This window comes from Coturnix japonica, chromosome 15 (genome assembly GCF_054131305.1).
Source record: "Coturnix japonica strain WE chromosome 15, WE-NBRP24, whole genome shotgun sequence".
NCBI classification, from domain to species: Eukaryota; Metazoa; Chordata; class Aves; order Galliformes; family Phasianidae; genus Coturnix; species Coturnix japonica.
In genome coordinates, this window is record NC_140677.1 from 15,502,100 (window position 1) to 15,529,119 (window position 27,020).

The 27,020-nt window shown below is 53.7% G+C and overlaps 5 protein-coding genes across 10 annotated transcripts; 3 read left to right on the forward strand and 2 right to left on the reverse strand.

Annotated features, from left to right (window-relative positions):
• Nucleotides 1-52: 52 nt before the first annotated feature.
• Nucleotides 53-9,140, forward strand: ATRIP (ATR interacting protein). 3 transcript variants are annotated; one of them, XR_014934856.1, is made up of 13 exons: nt 53-427; nt 1,149-1,319; nt 1,460-1,575; nt 1,908-2,071; nt 3,026-3,121; nt 3,629-3,794; nt 4,523-5,242; nt 5,748-5,803; nt 5,942-6,084; nt 6,419-6,510; nt 7,102-7,185; nt 7,426-7,675; nt 8,561-9,140. XR_014934856.1 is itself a non-coding variant. In XM_015874668.3 (12 exons), the coding sequence occupies exons 1-12, from the start codon at nt 80-82 to the stop codon at nt 8,620-8,622; spliced, it is 2,412 nt and encodes an 803-aa protein (XP_015730154.2). In that variant the 5' UTR covers nt 53-79; the 3' UTR covers nt 8,623-9,140. The 3 variants fall into 3 exon arrangements, 2 of the variants coding, with proteins under 2 accessions (XP_015730154.2, XP_085373162.1); XM_015874668.3 differs by lacking the exon at nt 5,748-5,803; XM_085517036.1 differs by lacking the exons at nt 5,748-5,803; nt 5,942-6,084; nt 6,419-6,510; ... (1 more) ...; nt 7,426-7,675; nt 8,561-9,140 and adding an exon at nt 5,322-5,446.
• Nucleotides 9,141-11,064: 1,924 nt separating this feature from the next.
• LOC146758381 (uncharacterized) lies at nt 11,065-17,073 on the forward strand. Its single transcript, XM_085517056.1, has 3 exons — nt 11,065-11,659; nt 16,672-16,834; nt 16,926-17,073. Exons 1-3 carry the CDS (start codon nt 11,215-11,217, stop codon nt 17,056-17,058), a joined length of 741 nt encoding a protein of 246 aa, XP_085373182.1. The 5' UTR covers nt 11,065-11,214; the 3' UTR covers nt 17,059-17,073.
• LOC146758382 (uncharacterized) lies at nt 12,050-13,870 on the reverse strand. The gene is made up of 4 exons (XM_085517053.1): nt 13,786-13,870; nt 13,460-13,567; nt 13,190-13,308; nt 12,050-13,024 (listed from the first exon to the last, which is right to left on the reverse strand). The coding sequence occupies exons 1-4, from the start codon at nt 13,815-13,817 to the stop codon at nt 12,177-12,179; spliced, it is 1,107 nt and encodes a 368-aa protein (XP_085373179.1). The 5' UTR covers nt 13,818-13,870; the 3' UTR covers nt 12,050-12,176.
• Nucleotides 17,074-19,580: 2,507 nt separating the features above from the next.
• Nucleotides 19,581-26,880, forward strand: LOC146758383 (E3 ubiquitin-protein ligase PHF7-like). Of its 3 annotated transcripts, XM_085517060.1 has the most exons (4): nt 19,581-19,718; nt 26,091-26,253; nt 26,345-26,451; nt 26,670-26,880. In XM_085517060.1, the coding sequence occupies exons 1-4, from the start codon at nt 19,708-19,710 to the stop codon at nt 26,779-26,781; spliced, it is 393 nt and encodes a 130-aa protein (XP_085373186.1). In that variant the 5' UTR covers nt 19,581-19,707; the 3' UTR covers nt 26,782-26,880. The 3 variants fall into 3 exon arrangements, 2 of the variants coding, with proteins under 2 accessions (XP_085373186.1, XP_085373185.1); XM_085517059.1 differs by having other exon boundaries at nt 26,345-26,743; XR_014934860.1 differs by lacking the exons at nt 26,091-26,253; nt 26,345-26,451; nt 26,670-26,880 and adding an exon at nt 20,594-20,669 and having other exon boundaries at nt 19,661-19,718.
• LOC146758384 (uncharacterized) lies at nt 21,473-23,010 on the reverse strand. Of its 2 annotated transcripts, XM_085517051.1 has the most exons (3): nt 22,879-23,010; nt 22,609-22,727; nt 21,473-22,443 (listed from the first exon to the last, which is right to left on the reverse strand). In XM_085517051.1, the coding sequence occupies exons 1-3, from the start codon at nt 22,983-22,985 to the stop codon at nt 21,596-21,598; spliced, it is 1,074 nt and encodes a 357-aa protein (XP_085373177.1). In that variant the 5' UTR covers nt 22,986-23,010; the 3' UTR covers nt 21,473-21,595. The 2 variants fall into 2 exon arrangements, with proteins under 2 accessions (XP_085373177.1, XP_085373176.1); XM_085517050.1 differs by having other exon boundaries at nt 21,473-22,727.
• Nucleotides 26,881-27,020: the final 140 nt, after the last annotated feature.

Here is a 27,020-nt window from a genome sequence, read left to right on the forward strand (position 1 = left end):
GGAGGAACGCTCGCCGCTGATTGGCCACGGTTCGTCGCGCGGGTTCCCGTCCGTCGCGCGGCGTAGCGGTGCTGCCGCCATGTCGTTGCAGCCGCCGTTCGTTCCGCGGAAGCGCAGCGGTACCGACATGTGCGGGCCGGGCCGGGCGGCGGGACCCGCTGCGGACAGTGCGCTGCGGAACGGGATCCCGCCCAGCAAACGGCACAAGGGGCCGCCGGGGATCGGGGCGGAGGAAGATCCTTTCGGGGACAACGACGACTTCACGGCGGACGATCTGGAGGAGATCGACACCATCGCTTCCCAGGCGCTGTGTGAGCCGCTGTGTCCGGGTGTCACCGCGCCGGGCCCGGCCCCGCACAGCGCTCAGCTCACAGCGCCCTTCCAGCTGCAGGTGCTGCGGGCACAGCACGACGATACACGGAGGAAGGTCAGCGACCATGGGAATATAAGGGGGGATCGGCCGCGGTGCTGGGCCGGGAGGGTCGGGGTCCGCGCCGGGAAAGGCTCTGAGTGGGAACGGTACAATGAGTTTGCGGTGTGTGGTGCCACCATTGCCCAGCAGCAGGTGCTCATCTGTCGGCTTTCATCTGCTGTCAAACCCGGAGCAGCGCTGTGTCCTTCATGGTTTGAAAGAAGAGCATTTAAGGGGATGGGGTCACTGAGCCTTGTGGAAAGGCACCGCTTAGACCACACCATCATCACCTTAAAGGCCCTTTAAGGCCTTTACTTTAAGGCCCTCCAACCTTCTGCAGTGTGCAGGGACATCACAGCTCTATCGGTGCTCACAGCCCGCTGGGTGTCTGCAGGGATGAGGCACCACCACCTCTCTGGGCAACCTGTGCCAGTGCCTCACCACCATCACTGCAATAACTTTATGTCCATTCTAAATCTCCCCTCCTGTAGCTGGAAACCATCTCCCTCAAAAAAGGGATGGAAGCAGTGCAAAAAATCCCACTGTCAGACACCAAAACACTGTAATTCTATTAGGGAATGTCACAGAGCCTAATTTAATAAGGATAAGAAATAGAAGCCAGACTGTGGGATTTCTAAACTGAGCTGTAGCAACACACTCCATCTTTGACCATGTAGAAAGTGATACAGATACTTTAGGCTGAATGCGCTGTTTAATGGAATTCATCTCTTTGCAGCTGAAAGAAATGCAGGATGAAATCCTTATTAAAAATGGAGAAATCAAAGTTCTGCGTGACTGGATGCAGCAGATGGAGCGTGAGATGGAGGAGCAGAAGAGGTCGTACGTGCTGTTGGAACAGCAGCAATCTCAGGCCCTTGGTGAAAAAGAAAGAGAGTTCTCCAAAAAGGTTTGTAGCTCAGTCAGTCACCTCAACACGACACGCAAAAAAGAAGCCTGCAACCTTGAGATCTTACAGACATTTGCTTTGCAGTTGGAGCAACACTCACCAATTCTGTAACATTAAAACCATCTCTTTAATTCTTCCAGTTACTGTCGCTGCAGTCGGAGTTGCAGTTCAAAGATGCAGAAATGAATGAATTAAGAACGCGACTTCAGAACTGTGAAAGAAATAAGCACGTCACTCAGACGATTGTGCCACAAAGGTTTGTATGGGGGTTTGGGGAAATAACCTGTGTTTCTTTTTGTTCACACTTGAATTAGGACAGATGTTTCATTTCTCTGTGTGACTCTTAGGTCCGTTTCCTTGAGAAAATACAACCAAAACCATTCTGTTGACCTAAACAGATGCTGGGACAGAAATGCAGGGGATGTAGAGTGAAGGACCTCTTAAACATCAGTACCAAGAAAGCTATTAAATAGATCTGTAATAAAATAGAAATAGATCTTTAATAAAATGCTCCCAAAACAGACATTGGTTCATTGGACCTGGATGGGAATTTGTTGGTATCTTTTTGTTTTCGTTTATTTTTTGTAGCCCTAAAAAGAATGTTGCAATCCAGATGAAATCAGAAGGGTGTCCTCCGCAGCCTGGAAAAAGGTCTTTTCCTACAAAAGAGTCTTTCAATGCTGAAACTGCTGCCAGACCCTCATCTTCTTCTTCAGGAAACTGGTTTGCACAGACAGTTTCCAGCAAGGAAGGTAAACATGAACTCAACTTGCAGTATTTTTAGCTGCTTGTGAACATTCTGCCTTAGATTCAGGTTTTGGCCCTGTGTGACCCAGCAGTTCCAGTAAGGTCAGGGCAGGAACAAGGGTGGTTCTTTCGGTATGACATTGCTTACATTCCATACAGCTCCACCTCAGGTTTGCAGGAGGATGGCTTTGCAGTGAGCTGAATGCCAGGGGAGCAGGGTGGAGGTGTCTGCTGGCTTTGGTGAGAAACTTTCATTTATATGAGCTGCAGGATCCGAACTGTTCTCTGTGTTTCTCACTCAAGAAGGAACAGGAAATAATTTGCTTATTTCTTGAATAGGTCTACCAGTCAGCTAATGCGTTTTTTATACTCCTGAGGTTTGGGTTTTGATAACCGTTCTCTGTTTTTGGTATTTCATTTTAAATGGTGCATGTTCAGCCATGTTAAACGAGCAGCTGCAGGGCTTCACTCGTTTCCTCCTTTCTGTGTTGAACGGTAAATCTCATACAACTGTAACTTCAAATTCATTGAGTAAAGCCTGGGAAACATATGTATGCATTTACTGTAATACGAAATAAAAACTGCTTTTTATAGCAGCCAATTACTGTGTTGAGACAGTACATTGCCAGTAGGAAAGAATGGGAGAAATTGGGAGGAGGTGTCCCTGCCTATAGCAGAGGGTTGGAACTAGATGATCTTAAAGGTCTTCCAACCCAAACCAATGGAACATCTGAGGTGTTTCTGTCGGCTGCAGTATTCTATCAGAAACTGTCTGGGCCACGTGTAACAGCAGCCTTAGAAGAGTTCCTGTAGTTACTTTTTCAACTCAATAGTGTTTGACACTGCGTCTGTGTTTGTACCTCACAACAGCTATGGCTAATTGAAGGTGTGTAGATGACAGGTGCAGATGTATAAGCAATTATTTCTCGTATTTGAAACATATTCTCTCTTTGTTTTAGACAGTAAGATGCCCCATCCTGAGTTCTTAGCCATGAAGCAAGAAGCAATGGGAAAAAATGGTTCCTGCAATTCTGTACGCCAACAAAACATTCAAGGTAATGTATTTCTGGTAATACAGAAATGGATCAAGATGTAGATCGAGAGGCATCTTTCTACCAGGCTTGGCTGTATTAAGATACTGTGCTGTCTGTTGTGAGGAGAGCAGGGAAAATGTCTATTTATTGTTTCTAAAAGTGAAAAGAGCACATCAGCACTTAGTGTTCAACACGTTATTTCCAGTTCAGAATTGTATCACATGATTTTAATGTCCAGACTGGAACATGGATGTCAAGGCACCAGGATGACTGTGTTTTAATAATCACTTGGATTGAGATGGCTTGCTTATAAAGGGACTGTAGTTGAGATCTCTCTAAATATACCTTGATTCACATTTAAATTGTGTTCTGTGAGGTTTTACGAAGCGATGCATTTCAGATATTATTTTCTTCCTGTATTCTGTCTCGTAAGAGAAAGGAAAATTGATGATGGGGAAAAAATGATTTTTGAGGTTGAGATCACTATTGGTGAGATAAATCTATTGAAATACTTTGCTGTTGTTGCAGGGGATGGAAAAGCCACTTCAAAGACAATCTCTCCAGGTTCTGCCTTACTGAGCGCCCTGCTGAAGCAGCCCCTTGTCTCTGGGTCCCTGCTGGGACTTTGCCATCTTCTCAGCAGCAACGCTGAGGCTCTGCCAGGAGCTGTGCTGCAGCCCGACCTTGTGGAGACGTAAGGACTGTGTTGAAATGCAACTGATGTGTTCCCAGTATAGTGGCATACTCTGTGAGAAAGGCGTTCTGTGCGGGACACCTCACTGCGTGTGTTCAGTGCCTTTTGGCTGAGGCCATTTGAGGCAAAACTCGGAACATCCTTCTGCATTTTGGTCATCCATCTTTGGTTATTGTAGGTACTGAACACAGGAGAAACACTAAAATGGAAAGCAGGTTAATTACGTATTAGGGGAAGGCACGGAAATTAGGAAAACTTGGAAGTGACTACGAACAACTGCTGCCTTTTTTAAGGATATATTTGTGTAAATATATATATATATATATAACCTAAATTCTAAATGAGTGCTGTCCTTAAATATGAAATCAGATATAAAATTAACTGTTTGAATGTGGCCTCAAAGATCACGTATGTTCATCAGATCCTTGTTGTTATTTGTTTGATGTCTGCTTTGTAGAGAGTCCTCTACTCTGTATTTAACATTTCCTTAGGCTTGTAGGCTGACTAACAGTTGCTGAATTCAGTAGGATAGTTTAGAGAGAAATTAGTTGCTCATGGAACCCAGGTTATACACTGTATTTTAAGTGAGGGTGAACACCAGGGTAACTTAGAACTATTTTCCTGCACCTGTTGGCTTAGGGGAACTTCTAATAAAGGTTAACTACACTTTCAACTATATTCTCTACCTTTTCTTTCACTGAGGTATTTTCCTCCTTTTCTTTGGGTAGGCAGTCCATGCAGATGCCTGGCACCAGGACAGCCCAGGAAGAAGTTGCTCCTCCCGTGTCCCTGCAGGAAGCTCAGAAACTTGCACTAACAGGTCTGAACTTAATCGCTATGGATGAAGAGCCATATGAAGGGAGCCCAGCAGGAAGTGGGAGTGAGGTTTTGTATTTGAAACGCTGCAAGATCCGAGGAGCTGTGCATCTCTTGCCCTTGGTGGAACACCACATCGGTGCATACTGTCAAGCAGTACAATCAGCAGACAAGTCAGTAAATGCTTCTTGTGGAAACCACTCAGTTGTTTCTTCCAGAACCAGCCCAAGTAATGTATCGAGGAAGGAGGACTTCAGGTTGTCTCTTGAAGAAACAACAGTTCTGTCACTAGGTATTCTTTATTATTTGGCATTTTATAGCTGGGACGTTGTCCACATATTGCTGTCTAACGAGGTGGAAAAAAGTTCTGCTGTTGGAGAAGAACAGATTTCCAAGGCGGACAAAAAAGCACCGTGTGATAATAAAGAAGATGACAGGACACAAGGAGGGCTGCCTGACGCTCCACAAGATGCTGCTAGTGACGTTCAAGCACAACATTCTTTGTTCAAAAAGCTGCTTCAGGTTTTAGCTTTCTCTGCCACAGGGGGCTCCCAGACGGGCAGCATCCTGCAGCAAAGCCTGAAAGTTCTGGTAAAGCTAGCTGAAAACTCAACGATGGACTTGCTACTAAAGTAAGTCAGTAATAGCTTTACAGTGACTTCAGGCTCTTAGTTGTGTAGCAGTTTTCACTGTTGAAAATAATTTGTGCAGGTGGCAGTAGAAGGTGTGATACCTATGGGAGAATGTCGTGTTTCTCAGCTCACCTTTGGGATGCAGTGAAGGACCTTACCACTGCCTGGGCTGCTAATGAATGTGATAATTACCCCAGCTCGATAGTAAGATCTGCTTATCATGCACTTACGTGAAGCAGATGCTGCTGGCTCCTTGCTTGGCTGTCATTTTGAAGTGAGAAAGCTTCTTCAGTCACGTGGTTGATTGGTTTTTTTTATTTGAATTGCTGGGAGATGCATAAGGAATGAAAGCACAAGGCTTCCTGGTTTACTTACTTATTCTATTTCTAATGTATGTTATAATGTTTATAATTCTCATATTCTATTTATAAGTACATGATATATAAAGTTTGTTTATTCTTCTGTATGAAATGCCACTCCTGAAAGTGTGATCTTTGCTCACTAGCAACTAATGCACGGGACCGACGTATGAACTGTGCAGGCTGCCTGCAAAACATAACAGTGGGTATTTTTCAGCGTACTTTATTTCTGGTGTGTAAGCAGAGCTTGTGTTTCGAATGGCTTGACAAGATGTGTGTTATGAAGCAGTGAATTACTTTCAGTTGCTTCTCATTTCTAACTGGGGTTTCTCTTTGGAAGTTTTCAGCATCTCCTGAGCCACCAGGTGCTGCTCCGCTGCCTGTGCCCGGTGATCCCTCTGCCCGCTGTTCTCCAGACTGTGAAGCTGCTGTCCATACTTTCTCAACACCACCTGCTGGTTTCTCAACTTTGTTCCCATTCAGGTACAAAATTGCTTCACACAGAATTGTTATCAGTTGAGTGTTAGCCCGACTAAAAGTCATACAAGCAGGCTTTGCTCCAAAGCCTTAACCCCCACAGCCCAGCCTGCTGCAGTGCCTACAGGCTTGTCCTTGTGCTGAGTTTCATTGCTGTTTGCAGAGCATTTCCTCTAGTGTGACCTGTGTACGCTCAGTGCTTATGATTTTTACTTTCCACACAAATATCTGATGTATTAAAAGCTGATGAGGAAAAAAGGAGATCTGGGGAGTTGAAAGCTGAAAAAATATCACCAGCAATTGACTAGCTGTGAAAAGAACTGAGTTCACTCTCTTCCAGATACCTGCCTTCTTCTTGCACTGTACACATACATCACATCTAGACCGGATAAATCGGCCTCTGAGGTGTGTTGGCTGCAGCTGGAGCAAGAGGTAACGCTCTCAGGTCCCACTATTTATCCTGTTGGAGGTGTGGGAGGAGCAGGGCAGCGCCTGAAGCATCCAAAAAAGTTCGACTGTAACAGGAACTGAAAGTTTGAGCTTTCGGCGTAGAATTACATTGGTTTCTATGAATCACTGTTTTGAAATTGAATCAGTAACTATTCTTCAAGTAGTCAGAGTGAAGTCACTGAAAAAGCACAGAGGCATCTAGAATGGCTGCAAATTAATTCAAGACTGCAAATGTTGTTTTGCTTTTAGGCTGGTGGAAAGCAAGACCTGTGTACTATTTTGATCCTGTAATTTACTACAGAGCTGTATCTTTTGAGTTACTGCACATGAAAAATATCAGCTGAAGGTTTTTATTCTCTGCATTTAGTGAAGTGCAGGCAGGCAGTTAAGTTTTACAGCAAAAACTACACTAACTAGTTTTGGTGGGATAAAAAAGATCAATCGTTAAGACCCAAGACTGTTAGAAACCAGTGATGAAATTTCTTTGACTTCCCTTTATTTGCAGCTTAATAGTTTGATAGTTCTGCAGAAGCCTGGTACTCATTGTAATGCATCTGCATGTCTTTGGAACAGGCAGTCAGGCTCCTGACCCGGTGTGTGCGTTGCTCCAGCCCAACAGTTTTACCCCCTGCTGCACATTGCCAGTGTAATCTGGAGGTACGTCACTGTAGCTACTGAATTTCTTCTGCTGAAAGTGTAAAGGTGCCCTTAATGCTGGAGTAGCCTCTAACCCATTTTTAGCTCCTGTACCTCAAAGTCTGCCTTCTGTAAGGCTTGCTTTTGCTTTCTAGCATCTGATGTCTGAAAAGAGTGACTAATGCATTTCATAATGCGATGCATTTTCCGCTGTTGTGATTTTAGCTTGGGTACTCAGTCTCTATTTTCTTCCTCTGGCAGGTTGTTAAGGCACTAATAATAATGTTGCACAGACAGTGGACGAAGATTAGAAGATCTGAGAGCAGCTTGTGTGCACATAAGGAGCAAGTCATTCAGTTTTTAAGGGACACTGTTTTACTCTTACACAGCCTATCTCAGAAAGACAAACTGTTTCATGAGCACTGTTTGGAAGTACTCCATCAGTATGACCAAGCTATGCCAGGCATAAGAGCCATCCTCAGGAAAACCAAAAAACTGAGCCCCTGTGAAGGTAAATCGAGTCACGTTGCAGTGTTGTGTTGTGGTTTTGGTTTTGTTCCTCCCTGACGTATAAATAAAATACCACTTCTGTCCCATTCTCTTTTAACTGTGGGGTCATTAAGGTTGGAAAAGACCTCTGGGGTGATTTAAGTCCAACCATCCTCCTACCACCACTGCTGCTCACGTCCCTCTGTCACATCCCCACAGTTCTTGAACACTCCAGGGACAGTGACTCCCTCAGGTCCCTGAGCAGCCTGTTCCTAATAACTAACAGTTAATAGTCCTAATAACTAATCCTAACAACTACTGTGTACCAACTGTGGATGTTTTGTTGATTTGACCTAAGAAGGTACTCCACAGTCATAGCGTTTCTCAAACTTCATTACACAGAGCCACTAGTTTTCTCTCTTCTTTCCATAGAAATACGTCCCTACTGTCTGATCAAACTAAATCCTGTGCCCCAGCTCCTTGAAGAACAACAGTCTGTGCTGTATGTTGCCATGTGTAACATTCCAAGTTTCCCACTAACATTACACTTTCCCCTAACATCTTCCTTCATCTTCCTTCTCCTGTCCATCCATGTCTTCCACTATTCCAAAGGCCCCTCTAGCTCATGTAACATCAGAGCTTTCCCTTTGCTTTGCACACTTCCTGTGTCTGTTTCCTACAGAGCTGATCTGGTGCTTTTACCTCTTCTGCCTGTACCTTGGTGCCTCCTGGTGCCCACTATACAACCTGTTGTGTAGTGCAGTGTCTGATATAACTGTCTGCTTGCTTTTTGCATTTGCTGTAGCGTACTGCAGGCAGCGTGTTTTAAAGTCAATCAGATCCCAGCTACTAATTTTACCAAGTACAAAAACCTTCTCTGAAATGTGATTGTTGTTTGTTTTTGCAGAGCTGATTTTGGATGAATTGTATCCTCCTGAGCCAGAAGCAGAAGATCAGGACTCCAGTTAGCCAACACATGGCAGGGATTTCTGCCCATACTTCAGTCATTGTAATCACTGCCGGAGTCGATCTGATCTAAATCAGCAGTTCTCCATAGTGATAATGATAACTCAAAGGTTGCTCCAATGCAGCACAACTAAAACACAACTCTCTGTTGCAGTTATTCTACCTAAGTGCTATCCAAATGTAGCCGAAAACCAGGAAATAGTGATGTGAGGGAAAAAAAAAAGATACTGCCACGTACTGTTTTGCTGTGCAAAACCACTGAAAGGATGAACTTAAGAATGGTTCTGTTTATGAGCATCAACCTTCATGAAGCTGCTGTGACTGGAATGGAGACCTTACTGTGCGTTCCCCATTTACTGTGATTACTGCTGCGTTTGTGCTGAAGTTATGATGCTGAACGTCCTGAGACGTTTGGGGTCACTGAGTTCCTATGCAAGTCTTGTGATAATATTTGTTGTTTCTTTTGTAGCTGTATCACTTTCTCGCTTGAGATCCATAACTTCTGTGTTGATATTAGTAAATTGTTTACTGTGATTTTTTAAGGAATAATGGCAGGAATAACTTAACTGTCGGCAGTTCCGTACTGAGCGAAACGTTCATAAAAGGCCTGGGCTCATCAGCTGAGCTCACTCCTTATTTCAGTTTCATGAATGTGCTGAAAGCAGCTCTGCTAAGATGCTCCACCCAAAGCTGCTGGAACTTAGAGAAGAACCGGGTGCTGTATGCGGAGGGAACGTTGTCTTTCTGAGCAAAAGAGGTTTAAATCTCTGCAGAATGGCTGTTTTCTGAGCTGTAGTATCTGGGTCTGTGCTGCAGTAGAACTGAATGAGCAGCTGATTTCTAGGATATGGCACAAATGATTGGAGGAGTTACTGTTGCTGTGTCCTTTCAATGTGTTACCAGCTGTCACAGTGGGCTGCAATTAGCAGCTGAACCTTAGACCCTAAATCCAGAAGTGTTGAAGTGCTACGAAAAGAAGCCCATTGGTTTGTGGTGCAGCTATGGGGCACCTCAAAAGGAGGAACTTGCCCTTCTTTAGACCAACAATGACCTTATATAGCGTTTATAGGGAAGTGAGAAATTAAATACATAGCTGGTAGACAGAAAAACATCAATCCCAGCTTTCAGTCGCTTTGTTTTTATGTAGTACATGCTTCCTTACAAGAAGGGAAATGTATGTCACTTTTTTAGTGAAAAAGCAAAGGGAATTACTGCTTTGTGTTCCTAGATTTTGCAGTTAACAGGCTTTGTATTACAGCTGGGTAAATTGTGATCAATGCCTTCAGCAAGGGAAAAGGGACTCCTAGCAAGACGGGTTGCAAGCAGGGCAGAAAGAACACTGTTAGGTACGTTCTTAGATTAGAGCTTAGTATTAAGTTCATAAAGCAATAGTGCAGTCTATAAATTCCTATTTTTATCTGTTGTGTAACTAAACTAGCACTATACCTTCTCCTATACTTTCCTCTTTGGGGTGTAGGAAGCATATGAGGACTGTGAGGCCAGAGCAAGCCATAGAGCACCATACAACTCAGTGCCCCTGCCAGGGGCTGGAGGAGTGGTGCCAGGGGAGCTGGAGTGAGGGCATGACTCCAGGCACTGCAATGGAACTCTGACTGGTCCCAGTTCCCTTCACCTTCCTTTCCCTCGGCTGCTCTCTGGGTAGGGCTGGATGTGGCCCAGAATTTCTTTTGCACCAAGAAGTCGGCCCTGCCCAAATCTTACAAGACGTGGAGCAGAGACTGAGCTGTACAAAAGATCCTTCCAGGCAAAGCTTTCCTCCCCTGTGCAGCCCTTGTGGTGTGAGGGGAGCACGCAGGCTGTGCAGCACCAGGCACTCACTGCCTCCTGCAGCATTGGTGCATCCAGAACAGACCTGGCTCCAAGGACCAGAATGGAGAGCAGCAGTGCTGCAGTGGGAGATGGGCCCTTGGAAAGCTGGGAAGCATCCAGCCTCCAGTCTTAACCCAAAAAGGCCGTGTCGTGGTGTGCCTGGGCAGGGAGCCCTGCTCTGCATGCTGAACATGCTCTTGGCAGCGCCTTTGCTTTTGAAGAGAACTTTCCCAGAAACAGCTGTGCAGGAATAAGAATCCAACGCCTCCCTCAGGCCAAAGCTGCTCTGTTTCCTCCTGCAGTGCAGCACAGGGACAGAGCTTCACCAGGCAGGGGCTTCTGGGTGCTGGGAGGAAGCCTGTCTGTAAGGTGCTGTGTCTGGCACTCAGGACGCTGGGAGGGGCAAACAGAGCTGTCCCACTGAGATGTGATCTGAGGCTGTGTGAAAACCCAGCCCTCATGCTCTTATGAGCAGGAGGAACCTGCATGAGCATGGAGTAACATGCAATGAGCATGGGATTACGAGATGGAGATGGATTACTTCACCTTCTAAAAGCTGAAGTTAGAGCTGCTGAGACAAAAGCGAAGCTGCTCACTGTATGACCTCAGAGTAATGCAACTCAGATTGCTCTCATCAGCCACTCCCTGCAGAAATCACAGCGTAGCAGTTCTCCTTCCAGGGATGGATGAGACAAACAGCATCTGGTTTGCATCTTGCCAGGACTCAAAACACATCTGTGAGAAGGCAAGCTTTGATATGTGAGGATGGGAAACAAAGCACTGCGTGCATCGCCAACCAGAGAGATTCTGTGGTTCTGTGAATCAAGTCGTTTATTGGAACGAGAGGTAATCAGCGGCCAACAGCCCACAAGCAGAGCCTGGAGAACATCACGGCAACACGTAAACACTGGACTGGGAAACTGCTGGAGCCACAGGCCCCGCAGCGTTCAGGTGGGGCCAGGATGGTGGATGTGCTGCCCAGTGCCTTCGGCAGCACCAACACGCCGGGTTCCAGCAGGGCTGTGTCCGGCATCGGGCCCCTCACTGTGCGCAGCTGCAAGAGCTGCCCCCCCTGCAGCCCCTCCATCTACAGCTGCAGCACCATTCCCTCATGGCCAAGGGTATCTAGAAATGGTGCCTGCCACAGCCACACCAGCCCGGAGTGACCTTGGTGCTGCTGCACACCGAGGGGCAGGAAGACCCCAACAAGGTGAGTGCAGCAGAGGGGGGTCCCAGACACCCCGTAGAAGCAGAGTCCCCAGTAACCAGATCTGTGTGCAGGATGACAAACACAGAGAAGCCTGGAAAGGCAGAGAAGAACAAAACTGACAGTGGCGTGAAGGAATTAAGTTTTATTGGGATGGATTCAGATGACATTGGATAGAAGGATAACATCACCAGCCGGCCCTCCTACAGCATCAGTAGGGCTGGCTGGTGATGTTAACTGATATACAGGAACAGATGAAACATTGCTAACTGTCTATCGCAGAGTGCTTTTTGCCATGGGTTTTGCTTATCGCACTCGGTGTGCGGCAGCACCTGGAGCAGCCCCGGCCTTTACACTGCACGGTACTATTGACACTGCGACTGATTTATAACAAAGCCAAACGTGACACAGAAATAGGGTTGGGAAATTTATTAGGGGATATAATATATATATATAAATAATATATAAATAACTAATATTATATCATAAAATAAACTATATAAATAATACTCCCGCAGCATCAGCAGGGCCGGCTGGTGATGTGCCGGGCCCGACGTGATACCGGGGAGAGGCTCTGGCCCTGGTCTGGTCCTCGCCGCCTGGACCGGCTCGTGCGGCGTCTTCGGGGCCGGCTGTCGGTCTCCGCAGCCCGACGATGGAGAGGCGAGCGGCTCCTTGTCCGGGCCCGCGCTGGATGTCTGGATGGGCTTCTGTGGGCTGTTCTGGAAGCCCTGGAGGACCCCGGTGCTGCCGCTGTGGTGTAGCTGCAGCTCTGAGCACCTGGGCTTGGTCTCTGCCTGCTCGCATGGTGTCTCTGGGGCCGGCTCGGAGATTCTGGGGCCCGGCGCCGCAATGGAGAGCGGCTTCTTGTCCGGGCCCGCTGTCCCTGCCTGCACCTGAGGTTGTATCGCAGTGCAGGGCAGCGCCTCGAGGACCGAGCTGTCCCCTGGCTGGCTATCAGGGCAGCATTATGGGTGCTCCCACAGCAACCTAGCGACTCATGCCATGAGTCGTCAATGCGATGTAAACGCAAGCAGAGCCTCCTCCTCCATTCTGGCCTGCGCTGGCTGGACAGGCCGCTGCTCTCAGGCAAGCGGGAACTGTGAGCTGGCTCCGATTCTTCCTGGCTGGAGATTGTAGAGCTGCTGCTCTCTGGTGCTGCGGAGCCTTGGGGTGGCGGCAGTCCGTGCTCACTGGTGGTACCAGAGCTGCTGCTCTCGGGTGTCAAGGAGCTCTGAGATGGCTGCAGTCCGTGCTCACTGGTGGTACTGGAGCTGCTGCTCTCGGGTGTCAAGGAGCTCTGAGATGGCCGCCGTCCCTGCTGGCTGGTGGTGCTGACGCCAGCAAGAGCTGAGCTGGTGCTGGAGGCTGTAAAGGGAGGCAGGAAGGTGAGCAGGATGGAATTCCAGCCTTGGGGTGGAACTGGCTCCCGTTTGTCCCGGGCTGGAGGGATTTGAGCAGGGCCGCTCTGAGCAGCCGCTGCCAGGCCTGGCCTGGCCTCAGCCCAGCAGCACGCGGCTGTTTGCCTCTTACCGGTGCCCTCTCCAGCACAGGCGTTGCACTCCCATTCGGTTCTGCTATCACTCAGGTCGGAGCAGCGGCGGTGTGTTCCTCGTGCAGCACAGGAGCTGCAGAGGAGCAGCTGCCAGGGCCTGTGGAAAGCAACGGGTTGTGGCCATGAGGACAAAGTGCCCTGAGCCAGGGAGTGCCCGGCACAGCTCTGGTGCTCAGTCTGTGCTCCCCCAGCCCGTGGTGAGGCTGCGATGCCACGCAGAGCCCCAGAGGGCAGCTGAGGTCACTCACCCCTCTCCTGACCGTAATCTGCCTTGGGGGTAAAGGCAGTTGCTGGCATGGCACCGTCGATACCAAACTGCCAGCGCTGCATAAGCATCGTTGTCCCATACTGGCATTCTGCAAGAGAAGGGAGGGAATGTGATGAGCACCCACTGGCCCAGGACTAAAATTAACCCATGAAATCCATCCCCATCCACCTTATCCCTGCTTCCAGCTTCCCAATGACACTGAGGCCCATGTTAATGGCTGCCAAGGGCCAGGCCTTGCGGAGCAGTCCTTGGGTGGGCACAGCTCTTGTGCCCTCACACCTCAAGAGCTGGATGAAAGACACCAACCTGAATGGGATTCGGATCCCCACACTCCACATGTTTTGAAGAAATGTGTGTCTGTCTCTACATGCAGGGCAATGGAAGCAGTAAACCCCTGCACACAGGGCCGTTCTCTGCAGCAGAAACACAAGCAGTGTGGGTGTGAGCCGGGCCTGGTGCTGCTGAGCGCCTGCGGTGCCCGCGGGGCCAGGGGAGGGCTCCTACCTGGATGCAGGCCCGGTGGAACCAGGCGTGTTGGCAGGCTGGACAGGACATGGTGGTGTACGACCTGCTGTCACCTACAGGCTCCATGCAGATGACGCAGGTCGTGTCCGGCTCCGGTGCTGCCTGCACTGCCTGCTGTGGGCTGTGCTCCCTGCAGAAGGACCTGGGGGAAGATGGAAGGGATGGGCGAGGTGAGAAGGGCTGCGAGGAGGGCAGAGGAACGGGAAGGAGCCCCAGGCCTTGGCTCTGGCTCTGTCAGGCTGCTGGGAGGTGTCACAGCGCGTTCCTCGCTGCTTTGGCTGGTGCTGACAGCAGGGTTGGAGGCCCACAGGACACACCTGGCAGCCCTTACCTGAACTCTCCAGTGTACTGGGTGACACACTGGCCCTCGTAGGCGCAGGGGAGATGGAAGCTCCTCTCGCATCCCGGCTCTGCGCAGGTGATGGTAGCCCACAAACCGCCACAGACGAAGCAGAGCTGGAAAGAGCAGAGCAGCCCCATCAGCTGCAGGCTCAGGGCCTACGCAGCGGGCCCCGCACCTCTGGGCAGGGCGCAGGATGCGGGCAGGGCTGGGTGGCACTCTGCAGAGCTGCCTGGTGAACAGGGCTGGTCTGCAAGAGCAGGGATTTCTCCTGGAGCTGGGAGGAGGGGCTGGGATTGCTTTGTGGGGACCAGGCTGAGCTCTCCTGGCACCAAGCTCCCTGTTCCAGTCCAGTGCTCAACCTCTGCTCTGCCTCCCTCACTGTGCGTGTCAGGTCTTCAAAATTAAAACTTGCCTTGTTGTTTTCTTGCTCGTTTTCACGAATATTGTTGGCAAATCTCTGTACAGGAGGAAAGAGCACGGTCTAGTTAGGGCAGAAAGGAGGGAATCACTGATTGGGGGAAGGTGGCAGGAGACACGAGGGAACTCACCGCACAATATTCATGGTAATACACTCCACGAACACTCTCTTTGCGGCCAAGGATGTCGGAGTCCTCATCCTGTAGGCCGCAGAACACGCATGCTGGAGAGAAGAGAGTAACAGCAGTGAGTGCCTTGCGGGGCCAGGTGCCCCCGGGGGCTGTCCCAGGGGCTGCTCTGTGCCGGCTGTGCCAGCTGAGGGGCAGGGCCGCAGGCCGTGGATGCAGGGATACTTGGCTCTCACCTGGCTCTACCGAGCCGGCAGCCTCCTCTGTCTCCGCACGCTCCGTGCGTGTGGATCGCCACCAAGTGCAGAGTCTCTGTCCCATCACTGCTGGGCTTCGTCCTCTGCGTGCCAACCTATGGAGAAGTGGGATGAGGCTGAGCCCCTTCCTCCCTGCTCACCTCACCGGTTCGCACTGAGCTCGGCCTGAGCCCCGCAGCCTCAGCTCTGCTCCACAGCCCACATGTCACAATGGCCGTTCCGTGCCACCCTCTGTGACGCCATCACACCTCACGGGGCTGAGGTCACCCAAGAATGGCATCAGAATGGAACGGCCATTGTGACGTATGGGCTGTGGTGTAGACCTGAGGCTGCAGGGCTCAGGCCGAGCTCAGTGCGAACCGGTGAGGTGAGCAGGGAGGAAGGGGCTCAGCCTCGTCCCGCTTCTCCATAGGTTGGCACGCAGAGGACGAAGCCCAGCAGTGATGGGACAGAGACTCTGCACTTGGTTGCGGTCGACGCACACTGAGCGTGCGGAGACAGAGGAGGCTACACAGGAGGCTGCCGGCTCGGTAGAGCCAGGTGAGAGCCAAGTATCCCTGCATCCACGGCCTGCGGCCCTGCCCCTCAGCTGGCACAGCCGGCACAGAGCAGCCCCTGGGACAGCCCCCGGGGGCACCTGGCCCCGCAAGGCGCTCACTGCTGTTACTCTCTCCTCTCCAGCATGTGTGCTCTGTGGCCTACAGGATGAGGACTCCGACATCCTTGGCCGCAAAGAGAGTATTTGTGGATTGTATTACCATGAATATTGTGCGGTGAGTTCCCTCGTGTCTCCTGCCACCTTCCCCCAATCAGTGATTCCCTCCTTTCTGCCCTAACTAGACCGTGCTCTTTCCTCCTGTACAGAGATTTGCCAATGGTCTTTGTGAAAACGAGCAAGAAAACAACAAGGCACGTTTTTCTTTTGAAGACCTGACACGCACAGTGAGGGAGGCAGAGCAGAAGGTGAGCACTGGACCGGAACAGGGAGCTTGGTGCCAGGAGAGCTCAGCCTGGTCCCCACAAAGCAATCCCAGCCCCTCCTCCCAGCTCCAGGAGAAATCCCTGCTCTTGCAGACCAGCCCTGTTCACCAGGCAGCTCTGCAGAGTGCCACCCAGCCCTGCCCGCATCCTGCGCCCTGCCCAGAGGTGCGGGGCCCGCTGCGTAGGCCCTGAGCCTGCAGCTGATGGGGCTGCTCTGCTCTTTCCAGCTCTGCTTCGTCTGTGGCAGTTCAGGGGCCAGCATCACCTGCGCAGAGCCGGGATGCGAGAGGAGCTTCCATCTCCCCTGCGCCTACGAGGGCCAGTGTGTCACCCAGTACACTGGAGAGTTCAGGTAAGGGCTGCCAGGTGTGTCCTGTGGGCCTCCAACCCTGCTGTCAGCACCAGCCAAAGCAGCGAGGAACGCGCTGTGACACCTCCCAGCAGCCTGACAGAGCCAGAGCCAAGGCCTGGGGCTCCTTCCCGTTCCTCTGCCCTCCTCGCAGCCCTTCTCACCTCGCCCATCCCTTCCATCTTCCCCCAGGTCCTACTGCTGGGTCCATCGTCCGCGTCAAGCATTGGAACCAGCATCAGCGCAGGACAAGACCTGCATCATTTGCATGGAGCCCATGGATGACAGCAGGTCGTACACCACCATGTCCTGTCCAGCCTGCCAACGCGCCTGGTTCCACCGGGCCTGCATTCAGGTAGGAGCCCTCCCCTGGCCCCGCGGGCACCGCAGGCGCTCAGCAGCACCAGGCCCGGCTCACACCCACACTGCTTGTGTTTCTGCTGCAGAGAACAGCCCTGTGTGCAGGGATTTACTGCTTCCAGTGCCCTGCATGTAGAGACAGACACACATTTCTTCAAAACATGTGGAGTGTGGGGATCCGAATCCCATTCAGGTTGGTGTCTTTCATCCAGCTCTTGAGGTGTGAGGGCACAAGAGCTGTGCCCACCCAAGGACTGCTCCGCAAGGCCTGGCCCTTGGCAGCCATTAACATGGGCCTCAGTGTCATTGGGAAGCTGGAAGCAGGGATAAGGTGGATGGGGATGGATTTCATGGGTTAATTTTAGTCCTGGGCCAGTGAGTGCTCATCACATTCCCTCCCTTCTCTTGCAGAATGCCAGTATGGGACAACGATGCTTATGCAGCGCTGGCAGTTTGGTATCGACGGTGCCATGCCAGCAACTGCCTTTACCTCCAAGGCAGATTACGGTCAGGAGAGGGGTGAGTGACCTCAGCTGCCCTCTGGGGCTCTGCGTGGCATCGCAGCCTCACCACGGGCTGGGGGAGCACAGACTGAGCACCAGAGCTGTGCCGGGCACTCCCTGGCTCAGGGCACTTTGTCCTCACGGCCACAACCCGTTGCTTTCCACAGGCCCTGGGAACTGCTCCTCTGCAGCTCCTGTGCTGCACGAGGAACACACCGCCTCTGCTCCGACCTGAGTGATAGCAGAACCGAATGGGAGTGCAACGCCTGTGCTGGAGAGGGCACCGGTAAGAGGCAAACAGCCGCGTGCTGCTGGGCTGGGGCCAGGCCAGGCCTGGCAGCGGCTGCTCAGAGCGGCCCTGCTCAAATCCCTCCAGCCCGGGACAAACGGGAGCCAGTTCCACCCCATGGCTGGAATTCCATCCTGCTCACCTTCCTGCCTCCCCTTACAGCCTCCAGCACCAGCTCCGGTCTTGCTGGCCTCGGCACCACCGGCCAGCAGGAACTGCAGCCATCTCAGAGCTCCTTGACACCCGAGAGCAGCAGCTCTGGTACCACCAGTGAGCACGGACTGCCGCCACCCCAAGGCTCCGCAGCACCAGAGAGCAGCAGCTCTACAATCTCCAGCCAGGAACAATCAGAGCCAGCTCACAGTTCCCGCTTGCCTGAGAGCAGCGGCCTGTCCAGCCAGCGCAGGCCAGAATGGAGGAGGAGGCTCTGCTTGCGTTTACATCGCATTGACGACTCATGGCATGAGTCGCTAGGTTGCTGTGGGAGCACCCATAATGCTGCCCTGATAGCCAGCCAGGGGACAGCTCGGTCCTCGAGGCGCTGCCCTGCACTGCGATACAACCTCAGGTGCAGGCAGGGACAGCGGGCCCGGACAAGAAGCCGCTCTCCATTGCGGCGCCGGGCCCCAGAATCTCCGAGCCGGCCCCAGAGACACCGTGCGAGCAGGCAGAGACCAAGCCCAGGTGCTCAGAGCTGCAGCTACACCACAGCGGCAGCACCGGGGTCCTCCAGGGCTTCCAGAACAGCCCACAGAAGCCCATCCAGACATCCAGCACGGGCCCGGACAAGGAGCCGCTCGCCTCTCCATCGTCGGGCTGCGGAGACCGACAGCCGGCCCCGAAGACGCCGCACGAGCCGGTCCAGGCGGCGAGGGCCAGACCAGGGCCAGAGCTGCTCCCGGGTACCACGTCGGGCCTGGCACATCACCAGCCGGCCCTGCTGATGCCACGGGAGTATTATTTATATAGTTGATTTTATGATATCATATAATATTATTTATTTATATATATGTTTATTATATCCCCTAATAAATTTCCCCACCCTATTTCTGTGTCACGTTTGGCTTTGTTATAAATCACTCGCAGTGTCAATAGTACTGTGCAGTGTAAAGGCTGGGGCTGCTCCAGGTGCTGCCGCACACCGAGTGCGATAAGCAAAACCCATGGCAAAAAGCACTCTGCGATAGACAGGAATGTTTTATCTGTTCCTGTATATCAGTTAACATCACCAGCCAGCCCTACTGATGCTGTAGGAGCAGCCATGTACAATCTCCCCTTCCTATCCAATGTCATCTGAATCCATCCCAATAAAACTTAATTCCTTCATGCCACTGTCAGTTTTGTTCTTCTCTGCGTTTCCCGAGGTGGGCAGCTTTAGGGCCTGGATCCACGGGCTTCCCTTCCCCAGCACCCAACCCATTCCTTCCTCCCCGCAGCCCGGTTCATGCTGAGCTGGGTTCTGGCCCCGACTCCAGCAGGGTGCAGCATTTCCAATGCACAACATGGAGGAGGCCAGGCTGGCAGCTGCAGCCCAGTTCTGGGGCTGTTTCTGACATCTTGGGGCCGTCGCTGTGTTTGGGAATCATGGGCAGCCCCAGGGCTGCTGCCGGCTGTGGGGTGGGCCAGGACCTGGGATTTCCTGCATTTGGGCAGTGCCGCAGCTCTGAGGGCTGCTGCTGCTCTGGGGATGCTGCCAGGCAGGGGGTCACAGCCCATTAAGCGCGTGAACCACTCATGGCTGTTCCAGAGTCAGGCGTTGTGCCTCCTATGAGCGCATCAGCAGTGCTGCCCCTGCTCCTAAATGGGATGGCCACCCTTCACTTACTCATTCCAGCTGCCTAGAGATGTAGCCTGTCGGTCCCTTCCAGGATCCCGTGTGTTCTACTAACACTCCCAGTGCAATGTGCCATCACTTCTTGCACAGCTTCACATACAGGTCACCCGATCAGAAGACAACACCCCCCCTCTCCTGCCCCCCCCAGCGCTGTCTGCGAGGCGAAGCAGCCTCGCTGGCTCCCAAGACAGACCCGCCCTAAGAGGGGCGGGCGGGCGGCGTGACGCGAGCGGGCGGCAGCGATGGGCATGGGGTGAGATGTGCGGGATCCGCGGAGCTCGGGAGGACGGGGATGGGGAGCGGGGCTGTCGGGCTGCTCTGCGCTGTCGGGTGTAGCTGAAATGGGAGGGACGGGGTCGGAGAGGAAAAACAAAGCGAATGGGCTTCCCGGCTTCGGGCCTGCGGGAAGTGGCGTTGGGTGTGTTGGAGGAGGGAGAGATGGGAAGGTTCTGCGAGGTCTGACCAGAATGGAGAGCAGCAGTGCTGCAGTGGGAGATGGGCCCTTGGAAAGCTGGGAAGCATCCAGCCTCCAGTCTTAACCCAAAAAGGCCGTGTCGTGGTGTGCCTGGGCAGGGAGCCCTGCTCTGCATGCTGAACATGCTCTTGGCAGCGCCTTTGCTTTTGAAGAGAACTTTGCCAGAAACAGCTGTGCAGGAATAAGAATCCAACGCCTCCCTCGGGCCAAAGCTGCTCTGCTTCCTCCTGCAGTGCAGCACAGGGACAGAGCTTCACCAGGCAGGGGCTGCTGGGTGCTGGGAGGAAGCCTGTCTGTAAGGTGCTGTGTCTGGCACTCAGGACGCTGGGAGGGGCAAACAGAGCTGTCCCACTGAGATGTGATCTGAGGCTGTGTGAAAACCCAGCCCTCATGCTCTTATGAGCAGGAGGAACCTGCATGAGCATGGAGTAACATGGCAATGAGCATGGGATTACGAGATGGAGATGGATTACTTCACCTTCTAAAAGCTGAAGTTAGAGCTGCTGAGACAAAAGCGAAGCTGCTCACTGTATGACCTCAGAGTAATGCAACTCAGATTGCTCTCATCAGCCACTCCCTGCAGAAATCACAGCGTAGCAGTTCTCCTTCCAGGGATGGATGAGACAAACAGCTTCTGGTTTGCATCTTGCCAGGACTCAAAACACATTTGTGAGAAGGCAAGCTTTGATATGTGAGGATGGCAAACAAAGCACTGCGTGCATCGCCAACCAGAGAGATTCTGTGGTTCTGTGAATCGAGTCGTTTATTGGAACGAGAGGTAATCAGCGGCCAACAGCCCACAAGCAGAGCCTGGAGAACATCACGGCAAGACGTAAACACTGGACGGGGAAACTGCTGGAGCCACAGGCCCCGTAGCGTTCAGGTGGGGCCAGGATGGTGGATGTGCTGCCCAGTGCCTTTGGCAGCACCAACACGCCGGGTTCCAGCAGGGCTGTGTCCGGCACCGGGCCCCTCACTGTGCGCAGCTGCAAGAGCTGCCCCCCCTGCAGCCCCTCCATCTACAGCTGCAGCACCATTCCCTCATGGCCAAGGGTATCTAGAAATGGTGCCTGCCACAGCCACACCAGCCCAGAGTGACCTTGGTGCTGCTGCACACCGAGGGGCAGGAAGACCCCAACAAGGTGAGTGCAGCAGAGGGGGGTCCCAGACACCCCGTAGAAGCAGAGTCCCCAGTAACCAGATCTGTATGCAGGATGACGAACACAGAGAAGCCTGGAAAGGCAGAGAAGAACAAAACTGACAGTGGCATGAAGGAATTAAGTTTTATTGGGATGGATTCAGATGACATTGGATAGAAAGATAACATCACCAGCCGGCCCTCCTACAGCATCAGTAGGGCTGGCTGGTGATGTTAACTGATATACAGGAACAGATGAAACATTCCTGTCTATCGCAGAGTGCTTTTTGCCATGGGTTTTGCTTATCGCACTCGGTGTGCGGCAGCACCTGGAGCAGCCCCGGCCTTTACACTGCACGGTACTATTGACACTGCGACTGATTTATAACAAAGCCAAACGTGACACAGAAATAGGGTGGGGAAATTTATTAGGGGATATAATATATATATAAAAATAATATATAAATAACTAATATCATATCATAAAATAAACTATATAAATAATACTCCCGCAGCATCAGTAGGGCCGGCTGGTGATGTGCCGGGCCCGACGTGATACCGGGGAGCAGCTCCGGCCCTGCTCTGGCCCTCGCCGCCTGGACCGGCTCGTGCGGCGTCTTCGGGGCCGGCTGTCGGTCTCCGCAGCCCGACGATGGAGAGGCGAGCGGCTCCTTGTCCGGGCCCGCGCTGGATGTCTGGATGGGCTTCTGTGGGCTGTTCTGGAAGCCCTGGAGGACCCCGGTGCTGCCGCTGTGGTGTAGCTGCAGCTCTGAGCACCTGGGCTTGGTCTCTGCCTGCTCGCATGGTGTCTCTGGGGCCGGCTCGGAGATTCTGGGGCCCGGCGCCGCAACGGAGAGCGGCTTCTTGTCCGGGCCCGCTGTCCCTGCCTGCACCTGAGGTTGTATTGCAGTGCAGGGCAGCGCCTCGAGGACCGAGCTGTCCCCTGGCTGGCTATCAGGGCAGCATTATGGGTGCTCCCACAGCACCCTAGTGACTCATGCCATGAGTCGTCAATGCGATGTAAACGCAAGCAGAGCCTCCTCCTCCATTCTGGCCTGCGCTGGCTGGACAGGCCGCTGCTCTCAGGCAAGCGGGAACTGTGAGCTGGCTCCGATTGTTCCTGGCTGGAGATTGTAGAGCTGCTGCTCTCTGGTGCTGCGGAGCCTTGGGGTGGCGGCAGTCCGTGCTCACTGGTGGTACCAGAGCTGCTGCTCTCGGGTGTCAAGGAGCTCTGAGATGGCTGCAGTCCGTGCTCACTGGTGGTACCGGAGCTGCTGCTTTCGGGTGTCAAGGAGCTCTGAGATGGCTGCAGTCCCTGCTGGCTGGTGGTGCTGACGCCAGCAAGACCGGAGCTGGTGCTGGAGGCTGTAAGGGGAGGCAGGAAGGTGAGCAGGATGGAATTCCAGCCATGGGGTGGAACTGGCTCCCGTTTGTCCCGGGCTGGAGGGATTTGAGCAGGGCCGCTCTGAGCAGCCGCTGCCAGGCCTGGCCTGGCCCCAGCCCAGCAGCACGCGGCTGTTTGCCTCTTACCGGTGCCCTCTCCAGCACAGGCGTTGCACTCCCATTCAGTTCTGCTATCACTCAGGTCGGAGCAGCGGCGGTGTGTTCCTCGTGCAGCACAGGAGCTGCAGAGGAGCAGTTCCCAGGGCCTGTGGAAAGCAACGGTTTGTGGCCATGAGGACAAAGTGCCCTGAGCCAGGGAGTGCCCGGCACAGCTCTGGTGCTCAGTCTGTGCTCCCCCAGCCCGTGGTGAGGCTGCGATGCCACGCAGAGCCCCAGAGGGCAGCTGAGGTCACTCACCCCTCTCCTGACCGTAATCTGCCTTGGGGGTAAAGGCAGTTGCTGGCATGGCACCGTCGATACCAAACTGCCAGCGCTGCATAAGCATCGTTGTCCCATACTGGCATTCTGCAAGAGAAGGGAGGGAATGTGATGAGCACTCACTGGCCCAGGACTAAAATTAACCCATGAAATCCATCCCCATCCACCTTATCCCTGCTTCCAGCTTCCCAATGACACTGAGGCCCATGTTAATGGCTGCCAAGGGCCAGGCCTTGCGGAGCAGTCCTTGGGTGGGCACAGCTCTTGTGCCCTCACACCTCAAGAGCTGGATGAAAGACACCAACCTGAATGGGATTCGGATCCCCACAGTCAGCATGTTTTGAAAAAATGTGTGTCTGTCTCTACATGCAGGGCACTGGAAGCAGTGCATCCCTGCACACAGGGCCGTTCTCTGCAGCAGAAACACAAGCAGTGTGGGTGTGAGCCGGGCCTGGTGCTGCTGAGCGCCTGCGGTGCCCGCGGGGCCAGGGGAGGGCTCCTACCTGAATGCAGGCCCGGTGGAACCAGGCGTGTTGGCAGGCTGCACACACCATGGTGGTGTACGACCTGCTGTCACCTACAGGCTCCATGCAGATGACGCAGGTCGTGTCCGGCTCCGGTGCTGCCTGCACTGCCTGCTGTGGGCTGTGCTCCCTGCAGAAGGACCTGGGGGAAGATGGAAGGGATGGGCGAGGTGAGAAGGGCTGCGAGGAGGGCAGAGGAACGGGAAGGAGCCCCAGGCCTTGGCTCTGGCTCTGTCAGGCTGCTGGGAGGTGTCACAGCGCGTTCCTCGCTGCTTTGGCTGGTGCTGACAGCAGGGTTGGAGGCCCACAGGACACACCTGGCAGCCCTTACCTGAGCGCTCCAAAGAACTGGGTGACGCATTGACCCTCGTAGGCGCAGGGGAGATGGAAGCTCCTCTCACATCCCGGCTCTGTGCAGGTGATGGTAGCCCACAAACCGCCACAGACGAAGCAGAGCTGGAAAGAGCAGAGCAGCCCCATCAGCTGCAGGCTCAGGGCCTACGCAGCGGGCCCCGCACCTCTGGGCAGGGCGCAGGATGCGGGCAGGGCTGGGTGGCACTCTGCAGAGCTGCCTGGTGAACAGGGCTGGTCTGCAAGAGCAGGGATTTCTCCTGGAGCTGGGAGGAGGGGCTGGGATTGCTTTGTGGGGACCAGGCTGAGCTCTCCTGGCACCAAGCTCCCTGTTCCGGTCCAGTGCTCAACCTCTGCTCTGCCTCCCTCACTGTGCGTGTCAGGTCTTCAAAATTAAAACTTGCCTTGTTGTTTTCTTGCTCGTTTTCACGAATATTGTTGGCAAATCTCTGTACAGGAGGAAAGAGCACGGTCTAGTTAGGGCAGAAAGGAGGGAATCACTGATTGGGGGAAGGTGGCAGGAGACACGAGGGAACTCACCGCACAATATTCATGGTAATACACTCCACGAACACTCTCTTTGCGGCCAAGGATGTCGGAGTCCTCATCCTGGAGGCCACAGAACACGCATGCTGGAGAGAAGAGAGTAACAGCAGTGAGCGCCTTGCGGGGCCAGGTGCCCCCGGGGGCTGTCCCAGGGGCTGCTCTGTGCCGGCTGTGCCAGCTGAGGGGCAGGGCCGCAGGCCGTGGATGCAGGGATACTTGGCTCTCACCTGGCTCTACCGAGCCGGCAGCCTCCTCTGTCTCCGCACGCTCCGTGCGTGTGGATCGCCACCAAGTGCAGAGTCTCTGTCCCATCACTGCTGGGCTTCGTCCTCTGCGTGCCAACCTATGGAGAAGTGGGATGAGGCTGAGCCCCTTCCTCCCTGCTCACCTCACCGGTTCGCACTGAGCTCGGCCTGAGCCCCGCAGCCTCAGCTCTGCTCCACAGCCCACATGTCACAATGGCCGTTCCGTGCCACCCTCTGTGACGCCATCACACCTCACGGGGCTGAGGTCACCCAAGAATGGCATCAGAATGGAACGGCCATTGTGACGTATGGGCTGTGGTGTAGACCTGAGGCTGCAGGGCTCAGGCCCAGCTCAGTGCGAACCGGTGAGGTGAGCAGGGAGGAAGGGGCTCAGCCTCATCCCGCTTCTCCATAGGTTGGCACGCAGAGGACGAAGCCCAGCAGTGATGGGACAGAGACTCTGCACTTGGTTGCGGTCGACGCACACTGAGCGTGCGGAGACAGAGGAGGCTACACAGGAGGCTGCCGGCTCGGTAGAGCCAGGTGAGAGCCAAGTATCCCTGCATCCACGGCCTGCGGCCCTGCCCCTCAGCTGGCACAGCCGGCACAGAGCAGCCCCTGGGACAGCCCCCGGGGGCACCTGGCCCCGCAAGGCGCTCACTGCTGTTACTCTCTCCTCTCCAGCATGTGTGCTCTGTGGCCTACAGGATGAGGACTCCGACATCCTTGGCCGCAAAGAGAGTATTTGTGGATTGTATTACCATGAATATTGTGCGGTGAGTTCCCTCGTGTCTCCTGCCACCTTCCCCCAATCAGTGATTCCCTCCTTTCTGCCCTAACTAGACCGTGCTCTTTCCTCCTGTACAGAGATTTGCCAATGGTCTTTGTGAAAACGAGCAAGAAAACAACAAGGCACGTTTTTCTTTTGAAGACCTGACACGCACAGTGAGGGAGGCAGAGCAGAAGGTGAGCACTGGACCGGAACAGGGAGCTTGGTGCCAGGAGAGCTCAGCCTGGTCCCCACAAAGCAATCCCAGCCCCTCCTCCCAGCTCCAGGAGAAATCCCTGCTCTTGCAGACCAGCCCTGTTCACCAGGCAGCTCTGCAGAGTGCCACCCAGCCCTGCCCGCATCCTGCGCCCTGCCCAGAGGTGCGGGGCCCGCTGCGTAGGCCCTGAGCCTGCAGCTGATGGGGCTGCTCTGCTCTTTCCAGCTCTGCTTCGTCTGTGGCAGTTCAGGGGCCAGCATCACCTGCGCAGAGCCGGGATGCGAGAGGAGCTTCCATCTCCCCTGCGCCTACGAGGGCCAGTGTGTCACCCAGTACACTGGAGAGTTCAGGTAAGGGCTGCCAGGTGTGTCCTGTGGGCCTCCAACCCTGCTGTCAGCACCAGCCAAAGCAGCGAGGAACGCGCTGTGACACCTCCCAGCAGCCTGACAGAGCCAGAGCCAAGGCCTGGGGCTCCTTCCCGTTCCTCTGCCCTCCTCGCAGCCCTTCTCACCTCGCCCATCCCTTCCATCTTCCCCCAGGTCCTACTGCTGGGTCCATCGTCCGCGTCAAGCATTGGAACCAGCATCAGCGCAGGACAAGACCTGCATCATTTGCATGGAGCCCATGGATGACAGCAGGTCGTACACCACCATGTCCTGTCCAGCCTGCCAACGCGCCTGGTTCCACCGGGCCTGCATTCAGGTAGGAGCCGTCCCCTGGCCCCGCGGGCACCGCAGGCGCTCAGCAGCACCAGGCCCGGCTCACACCCACACTGCTTGTGTTTCTGCTGCAGAGAACAGCCCTGTGTGCAGGGATTTACTGCTTCCAGTGCCCTGCATGTAGAGACAGACACACATTTCTTCAAAACATGCGGAGTGTGGGGATCCGAATCCCATTCAGGTTGGTGTCTTTCATCCAGCTCTTGAGGTGTGAGGGCACAAGAGCTGTGCCCACCCAAGGACTGCTCCGCAAGGCCTGGCCCTTGGCAGCCATTAACATGGGCCTCAGTGTCATTGGGAAGCTGGAAGCAGGGATAAGGTGGATGGGGATGGATTTCATGGGTTAATTTTAGTCCTGGGCCAGTGAGTGCTCATCACATTCCCTCCCTTCTCTTGCAGAATGCCAGTATGGGACAACGATGCTTATGCAGCGCTGGCAGTTTGGTATCGACGGTGCCATGCCAGCAACTGCCTTTACCTCCAAGGCAGATTACGGTCAGGAGAGGGGTGAGTGACCTCAGCTGCCCTCTGGGGCTCTGCGTGGCATCGCAGCCTCACCACGGGCTGGGGGAGCACAGACTGAGCACCAGAGCTGTGCCGGGCACTCCCTGGCTCAGGGCACTTTGTCCTCACGGCCACAACCCGTTGCTTTCCACAGGCCCTGGGAACTGCTCCTCTGCAGCTCCTGTGCTGCACGAGGAACACACCGCCTCTGCTCCGACCTGAGTGATAGCAGAACCGAATGGGAGT